Source organism: Amborella trichopoda, chromosome 4 (genome assembly GCF_054954075.1).
Source record: "Amborella trichopoda isolate Santa Cruz 75 chromosome 4, AtrichopodaSantaCruz75HAP2 v2.0, whole genome shotgun sequence".
In the NCBI taxonomy this organism is placed as follows: domain Eukaryota; kingdom Viridiplantae; phylum Streptophyta; class Magnoliopsida; order Amborellales; family Amborellaceae; genus Amborella; species Amborella trichopoda.
In genome coordinates, this window is record NC_142339.1 from 44,755,445 (window position 1) to 44,764,316 (window position 8,872).

Genomic DNA, 8,872 nt, shown 5'->3' on the forward strand with positions numbered 1-8,872 from the left:
AATAAATTTATTAAGGGGCCCGTATTTCTACCTATGCGGGTTTGGCCGCATTCTAATCACGCTTCATCATTCAATTACCAAAAAAAAAAAAGCAAAAATAATAATAATAATTCATTGTAGTCGTCACAGCTGGTACGGACTTTGACAATCCTTTCCTATTTTATTATTACTATATCTATGTCAATTCATATTCCGAGAATGAAGAGACCCACAATCAAAACTCCTATATATATTACAAGCCCAATGGCGAGGCAACACATACTATTCGTTAGAGATAGAGCGAGATAATGAGTAATACATTTTGTAGAGAGAGGATCGCAATGGATCTATGCAGGCCTACCCTTTGCTGCACGTCTTCTTTCATTCTTTTTCTCATCATAACACAATCAGTTCCTTCGGCTCCTCAGAAAGTTGGTAATCTCTGCCACCCATTTTCTCTTTTTCTTTATATACTGCAGTTTTTGTTTTCCCTTTTTTTTCCGGTCTTCCTGTAAGTTATCTCTTCTCTCTCACATATGAAGTTTTTGTTTAATGGGTGGTAGAGGATGAGAAAGAGTTTGATTATTTGGAAGGCAGTGCGAAGGGGCCGAAGCACTGGGGCGAGCTCCATCCCGAATGGAAGGCTTGCAGCAATGGGAATATGCAGTCTCCCATTGCCTTGCTTCAGGGAAGGGCTGAGGTTCTGCCAAATTTAGGGCGTTTAAAGAGAGAATATAAGCCTGCCGAAGCAATCCTAATGAACAAAGGCCATGTTATAATGGTATCTCTCTCTCTCCCCTCCTCTTTATGAGTTGGTTGAGTAAATCTACTTTTCATCTGGCTCATTGGGTCAGTGTGTGTGCTTCATGAACAAAAATGAAATTTAGTAACATTCTTTTTCAGTTTTTTTTTATCTCTTTTTCATTAGTATGTCTTAGAACACAAGTGGACAATCATCTCTCTCTCTATACTTACTATTTGAACACAACTTTTTTTGTTTGACCAAATGATTTCTCCCTCATAACATACAATCAATTTCCTCCCTCGGGCAAAATACACGCTATGGATACTTTTCAGATCTCAAATTTTGGGACGTAATCTTTAAAATGCATGTAATAATCTTGTCAAAACTATTTTTCACAATAAACTATTTATGTGCTAAAAAAAACTTACGCCTCAAGATTGAATCAAGACGGTCCAATTTTTAAGGGCTAAATCCAAGTGTTACAAAACTTAAAATTCAAATTCCTTTCTGTAAAAAGTTATTGTACAGTAATTATTATGTGTTTTCCATAATTTAGACTAAAACATATCTCCTGAATAGATGTTTTGAGTGAGGGAGGAGATTCACGATATGAGCAGAAGCATAGTATATGCGCTCCTTCCTTTATTAAGTGTGTACTTTTTTAAGCGCAGTTGTACATTCATCTATAATTGTAATCGAACATTATAGTTAAACATTGTTCTCTCTCTACTTGTTTATGCATGTATAAATTATTGTGGCAGCTTCAGTGGGGAGAAATTGGAGCTGGAACAATTGAAATAAATCAAACACAGTACGTTCTCAAGCAATGCCATTGGCATTCACCCTCAGAGCACAGTCTCGATGGTTCAAGGTAAATTAATTAATTAATTATGCTATACCTGGGTCTCTGTCTTTTGCACTTTAGATTAATTAATTTCAATCATATCGTTCTTTCTATTGGAAACTAAATAATTTTTTTTGAAAAACCTAATATATGAGACAACAACGTATATTCTCTATATTTGGGGATACCCCATTTTTATGGGGTGTGAATCCTTAAGGATCTGGTAGCACGTGACCCATAGGAGATAGACTTTTTCACGTGTAAAATAAAGGGCATAGATAGGTGGGTCTCACATATGTCTCTCTTGATCTTTCCTCCTTACAAAAGTAGTTGTTGCAAAGACAGAAAATATATGAAAAAAAAAGATGCAAAGAGAATTAAAGAAAAATGGTAAGTTTTTTATAGTAATTTGGTTGGGTGTTTTAACGAGAGAAAAATCATATTTTAGGGCTTGAGCGAGAGCTTATGATCTATTATATTCTTCACATGATTGTTTCTGATTAGTGGAAGAGCACGTTACTAGACATAGCCAACTTGCCAAACCATGTAAATCTTTGTGCCTTGCTTGTATAATTTTTTTGCATTATTTTTTTCCCATTAATTTTCCAAACCTTGGTTGTTTTCGTCTATGATCAATATTAGAGCGTTAAGATTTAAGATCCTCGCTGAGCACAAGATTTGTGGCAAATCGCAAATATTTGCAATGGCTTGAGGAAGTTCAACTATATATGAAACTCTAAAAATTTGACAGTTGAGAGATGGTTGTGTAGTATCTTTAAAAGACAGAGAAAATAAACATGAAAAGTTTGATGATTTGGAATTTGATGAGAATGATGAATTGACCAGAGCAAATATTTTCTTGGTTCTTGATGCGTTTGTTTTAATCAATGTCTCTTTATAAACTACTACGAAAGATTTATGGGCTAGGCTAAAATGTACTTATAAAGGTAACTCTCTTTCTAAAAAACATTTTTTTAAACAAGAACTTTTACAATCTCAAGATGAGCGATGGCATATCTTTAAAGGGGCACGTAAAAGATTTTAATGCCTCGATTAGCAAGTTGATGTGACTAGACGTAAAAATTGATAAAGAAGATAAAAAAATATATATTTCTTTATTCTACGCCGAAATTATAGGTTGGATTGATCGTGAATCTCAATAGTATGAAATCTCTTGAATTTAATTATATTGTTTCAACACTTCTGATGTAGGAGTCTATGTGAAAGTGTTCACGCTCCGGCCTATGCTGATCTCTGGGATGAGATCAACTCAAATCTTTGTAAAACTCAGTTAAATTATGGAAAAATAAAGAACGTGGGATTGCTTAAATTATGGGTTCAAGAACGACACAGATCTATTCATATCCGATTCTTTACTAAGTCCATTGGCAGCGCCAGCTTCCATATCTGTTTATATTGCTTCAAAAACTATTTTAAATTTTACTGACTAATGAATCACCCAAAATTATAGAAAAATAAACTTGATTAAAGAAGAAAAATATACTAAATTAAGTAGAGAAAAATATTTACCTTCCAGGGACTTGAAACCTAAAGTTTCGGGTTTGGATCAGTCCGCTCTTCTGGTGCCACCATCTTCTTTTTTAATTTCTTTGCTTGCTCTAATTGGTAGACATAAGTCCTTTCACCTAGATTTAGGATTCCTAAGGTTTGGAAAAAATTAGGGATATTTAGATAGAGTCTACCTTGGCTTTGCTTGGGTTTTGAGGAAGTTTTCTTTAGTTTTCTAATGTTTTGGGGATCTCCTAATGTAAAATCTGAATATTGGATTTTTTTGGCATTTTTTTACCATTTTTAGGAATTTCCTAAAGATTTTTCTTTCTTTTAAGTAATTTTTTAGTATTTTCCTAATTTCGAAATTTCTTTGATTTTCTAAGGATTTCCTAGGGAATTCCTAGGATTTTTTTTATTTGAGGGGGTATTTATAGGTTGAACTAGGGTTAAGGTTGAAATTAATCAACCTAATCTCCTAGTTCAATTAGGATTAGATTTATGCCATTTTTTTTCAATTTTTAGAATTTTTCAGATTTTTCCACAATTAAAATGGTGTCAAAACACAAAGTTTAGACCATCAGGCCACATTTGGGCTTGCCGGGCCGTGCGACATGGGCCATGGCTCCATGCACAATGCACACAGCATCCTATGGACTGCGTGACACATGGAGTGCCAAGCGGGTCTCTCACGCGCATTTGCAGTGCAGTTTGGTAATTCTAGCCCCTGAAGCTTCTAGGGCTTGTATCTTGTGATCGGGAGGTTCGATTTAGGTAGTTCTTAGACCATGTGTTGGGTTGGTTTGGGACAATTCTACTGGATCTAGGTTGTCTATGGTCTACTGAGGTTTCTGCAGTCATTTGGACTCGAAATTAAGTTTATTAAGAATTCCCTTAGCTAGAATTTTGAGGGGTTATCTATAGTTTCCCCTCTATGGTATTCACCTAGTGTAACGAGTGAATGGCAAAGAAATCCGAAGCAACATTTAACAGGAACCGTGCTGTTTTTTAGCCGGTGACACTCATTGTTGTAACGTCCGCAATACTACCTGGGACCCAGGGTAGTCATCTTTGACTTTAGATCATTTTTTTGAGATCTAGTTCTCTAATCGAACATGATTCTGATTTATAAGAAGTGATGATGTGATGAATTCCCAGTTATTTGAACTTCTTCTTTATCTTTTATTCTAATTCTTGGAGTCCACAGGTTCAGCCTTTTGCTTTGGGAACTTATAATGTGATTTATCTTTCCTAAGGGTTTGCAAGCATAGCAATTTAGGATCTGGTGGTGGCAGAAATATCATGTCCCTGCCTCCTTGAAACTCCTTCATTTTTTAATACGTTTTAGAAGATTTTGAATATTGGTAAGATTTTAAAACGAATACAGAGTTTTGGGTAACTTTTTAACCAAAGAAAATAGTGTTTTTAAAAACTTCACAAAACATATGAGGGAATTTTGATGATAGGTGAGAATTTTTAAATAACGGGTTTGATAAGCATTTTAGGTTCATGCTACCATAGAGCTTTGTTCTTCTTCTTTTTTTCAACATGAGCTTTTCAAGCCCCTACTTGGGACCTTTAGGACAAGGAATCATCAAGTCCCTTTTCATTTTGCAATCTTGACTCATGTGTCGTAATTTAAGGGAAAATATTTCTTGAAGTTTATGGGAAAACCAATATCTTGGATAATATGAGATATTGCACCTGATTACTCCGGATCTCCTTGGACTTCAAATTTTATCCCTTCACTGCTATTCCTTTGAAGTTTGGATAGTTGATGTTGTTCTGATTTAGCTTGGAGCCTTAGACTGATGCCTTTCGTATTTCTTTCACTTTTGACACTATTTCGACTTAAGAAGATAAGTTGAGGAGAATTTCTAGAGATTTTGGAGAAGAGACGAAGAGATAAAGTAAGTTTTTTCTTTTTTCTTCTATTAGGTCGGGGTCCCTTTCGGGAGTTTAACTTGGTGCCCATTTTTCCAACACTCGAGGTTCCTATCGGATTTTGAGCCCGACATGCTTATTTTTTATATTTTCTTCATTGCCCCCAAAGTTCTTTTCAGATGTTCAGCCTAGTGATCATTTCCAAATCTCGAGATTCATTTCGGATTTTCAGCCCAACGTATTTCCTTTTTCTTTTGTTTCTTTTTTCACTTTTTGAAGAAGATGACGAAAGACGAGGAGAAGAAGTAGAGGGTGGTGGAGGAGGAGGAGGAGGAGGAGGAGGAGAAGAGGAGGAAGGAGAAGGAGGAGAAGAAGAAGAAGAGGAGTTAGGGGTGTTTTTCCTTCTTGGCACTTTGGCCGGATAAGAATTTGATCATTCTTCCTTCTTCCAGGTGATAGTGAGGTTCTAGTCTTGGTTAGCTTTTGGATTTTTCTTATCTCTGGTTGATATTTAAAACTTCTTTGACAGTGGTTGCTAAATTCCTATTGAGTTTTTCCTCTTTGAATTTCTTCATTCGAACCATGATCTTTAGAATTGGAGTCACTCTGAGCTCCTAGTCCTTCAATCTCCTGCTAAATTAGCTACGCTTATTTTATTTTTTTTCTTTTTTTGCACTAACTCCTTAGACTGCTGATGCCATAGAGTAGGATGTCTAAGCAGAGTATAGATGCCCCACCTGGCTTATTTGAAAGAGAGGAGCAAGAGTTCACCCTACTCCTTTTCGATAATATTTTTTTATTCGCAGCTTCATTTTTCTCTTCAGGGATTGATGGCCTCTAGGCATGTTGGGAATCGTTGGATAAGGTGTGGGCCTCAACCAATACAAAATCATTATACTCTCTTCCAAATAATTGAGGAAAGGGTTTCCTTTCTTCGTTTAGTCCCAATCATGTGAAGAATGTGTTGTGCATTTTTGAAAGAGAGAACCATGAAGATGGGGCAGGTTTTGAAAGGTTAGATCTCATTTCAAAATTTGAATTTCAAAAAGTGAAGATCATTATATGCTCCCGTAGGAGCAGACTGTACATTAACTTCCTCAGATGAAAACCCTAGCTAGGATTTTTGTTTAGGAACCCAAATTTGGGGGATGTAACCTATTCAACACAGTGGGAAAGAAATGATGCACTATATCGGCCTGAAAAAATGGGTTATAGGTTTGAATAGAGATCATCCAATTTTCAGACAGTGAAATCTTAGTGTTTAGGGGTCCAAAGGCATAATTTTTTCATTGAAAATACGCATATGGTGATTCTGAAGTGGAAAAATTTCAATTCAAATAAATCCTCCTAAGTTGGTCTTCTTGCCTAAGGGATCAAGTATAAAATCTTCTTTGGCAGTGAGGATGCCCCTCTCGCTCTCTCTCTCTCTCTCAACCCCACCATGCATTTACATAAGTTTGCTGACATGAATTCATATTACAAGTACCTATGCCTTTGCCCGTAGATATGACTTGGAGATGCATATGGTCCATCAAAGATCAGATGGACGAACAGCCGTAGTTGCAGTGATCTATAAAGTTGGGCTGCAAGATCATTTCCTATTGAAGGTGAGTGACTGAAAATACTAATGCCTCTCTGGTTTTAAGTGGGCCATGGGATTTTGAGTATTTACTTGTACTAATGTTTCTGTGCGTTGGCTGTTGGAAGGTGACGGATGCGATTGAGGATATCACTGATAAAACAGGGTCCGAAGTGAAAGTTGGATTAGTGAACCCGGAAGATGCCATAGATTTGGAGAGAGAACCATACTATAGATACCTTGGCTCCCTCACTACTCCTCCCTGCGATGAGGGAGTCATGTGGACTGTTATAAAAGAGGTAAACATACCCAGAGGAGACTATAATTGCTTAATTGACATGCAACATGCACTTTTATATGAACTTAGAGCCAAGTGCATGTAGATAAGCCTAGCAATGGGCTGTGCAACTCAACCCAGCCAAACCGGAGCCCTCGTATATGTGACCGATCAGGCCAGGGCTGGTCAAGGGATTTCATAGCTTAGCTCTACGTTGGCGGCGTACAGCGTGTCATGGCCTAGATTGCCTAGTGGCCCAGGCCCAGGCCCAGTCTTTAACAAGCCTTCTTATCACATTGTCCACTCACCCTCAAAATCCCAGCCACTATCCACTTTATCACTTTCTAAAAGAATGAACACTTTGCCCCCCTGTTTTCGGACTACCTCTTCCCTTGTCTCAAGGGAGAATTAGTAGTAGTACATTTTTTTATAGAAAATGTTGTAAGGTGATGTAAAAAAAGGAAAATTTAAAAGATGAATTATGTTATATTTCAGTATTGTTAATTAATTTTAAAATCTAATTAAAGGGCAGATAAAGAACAACTGGTATTTTATGTGTGATTTGATAAACAAAAAAAAATATGTTGAATACGTGATAATATAGAAGTGATTTCATAAATACTCGTGAAACTTAAAAAGTAATAAGATCATCTCATCTCCACCCTTGTCACAACATATACTACCTTCCAGCTTACAGTATTTGCTCCTACCTAAGCTATGAATTATGTGAGGTTTCAGTTGTGGAGATGGGGCATTATTGGTGATCGATCTTATATTCATCGAGAAAGGAGCTGTTCTTTTTTTGTGTGTGTCGTAATTTGAAACTTAGATCCCCCCAAATAGCCTTCAAGTTGTTTTAAAGGCAGTCCCCTCTTATTAATGGCCAAAGTCGAATACTTCTCAATTTTCTTTTGCCTTATTGTAGGTGAAGACGTTCTCGAAAGAACAACTGGAAAAGCTGAGGGCTGCTGTTGAAGATGTGAGAAATTTCATTTAACTCGTACTTTTATCACAAAAATAAAATGAAAAATACTATAAACTGATGTTACTTGTTCGTCTATTTGTGACAGGGATTCGAGAACAATGCAAGGCCAATACAACCCCTGAACCAGAGACAATTATACATCTTCAACAAGGAGCGGTAGAAAGTGAATCAAATATTATTTTTGTAATATTTTTATATATATTAGAAGTTCAAAATAAGTTATGGGTAGGTCTTTTTGCGCGCATTGAGTGATATATAGTCACAAATACGATTGTTGGTGTCCACAAGCGTGTAATGAATGCAAAGCTTTGATTTCAAGAAGTTAATACCACCTGGCACATGAATTAAAATCATAATGTTCAATCATAATGTCGTGCAATACTTTGATTTCAAGAATTATATATGATGTAAGGGTGCGGTTTGTATAGAGCAGAGGCTCTAAACAATCAAAGTACAACGCACTTTCAAATAGTGTCAAGAAATACGATTTCAATATTGGACATCTTTGTGATCGCTTTAAAATATATTTTTATCTTTAACTATAAAATTTAAAGCTTTAAAAAAATGTAGATCTATTGAAAATTAACAATAAAAAAATGTGTTACAAGATGCACTATTTTCAAACCTTGAAATCCATTTTTTTCTCATATCTATGCATCTTGATATCAAGATGATCAATTTGAAGATATTTAGACATCAAAACAACATCTTCCCGTGAAATTTTTGAGGTTTGCTCTAATTTGATTGTTTAGAGCAGCCCTATATAATCGTTTTCCATATATAATGGAGTGGTGGTAAATTAGAGGAATGTATACTAAAATGGTTTGATTTTGAACCCTTTATTGAGCACCTCAACAATTTTTTATTAGTTTTATAATTAGATTTACTTAGAAGGTGACACTTGTTGAATTGTATCGAAATGCAATACAAACCAGAAAATGCGATATCGTGGTTAAAAAAGTACACTGCCACTGGATTATGGTACAAACAATGTAACAAGAGCTATTTATTTAAAGGGTGCAGTTGGCATATGGATGCATCCGTAGGTGTACAGGTAAGGTGTAACTTCA

General features: G+C 36.0%; 1 protein-coding gene across 2 annotated transcripts; it reads left to right on the forward strand.

The window, feature by feature from the left end:
* Positions 1 to 246: 246 nt before the first annotated feature.
* LOC148782499 (alpha carbonic anhydrase 7-like) lies at positions 247 to 8,155 on the forward strand. 2 transcript variants are annotated; one of them, XM_088864115.1, is made up of 7 exons: positions 260 to 414; positions 543 to 760; positions 1,486 to 1,595; positions 6,466 to 6,568; positions 6,669 to 6,839; positions 7,743 to 7,796; positions 7,888 to 8,155. In XM_088864115.1, the coding sequence occupies exons 1-7, from the start codon at positions 288 to 290 to the stop codon at positions 7,960 to 7,962; spliced, it is 858 nt and encodes a 285-aa protein (XP_088720241.1). In that variant the 5' UTR covers positions 260 to 287; the 3' UTR covers positions 7,963 to 8,155. The 2 variants fall into 2 exon arrangements, 1 of the variants encoding a protein (XP_088720241.1); XR_016053610.1 differs by lacking the exons at positions 6,466 to 6,568; positions 6,669 to 6,839 and having other exon boundaries at positions 247 to 414; positions 7,888 to 7,958.
* The last annotated feature ends 717 nt before the right edge of the window (positions 8,156 to 8,872 follow it).

Coding starts and splice junctions, on each gene's coding strand:
- LOC148782499 (XM_088864115.1), top strand. CDS start 288: ATGAGTAATACATTTTGTAGAGAGAGGATCGCAATGGATCTATGCAGG. Junction 1,596..6,465: donor CACAGTCTCGATGGTTCAAG/GTAAATTAATTA, acceptor CTTTGCCCGTAG/ATATGACTTGGAGATGCATA. Junction 7,797..7,887: donor TGAGGGCTGCTGTTGAAGAT/GTGAGAAATTTC, acceptor TATTTGTGACAG/GGATTCGAGAACAATGCAAG.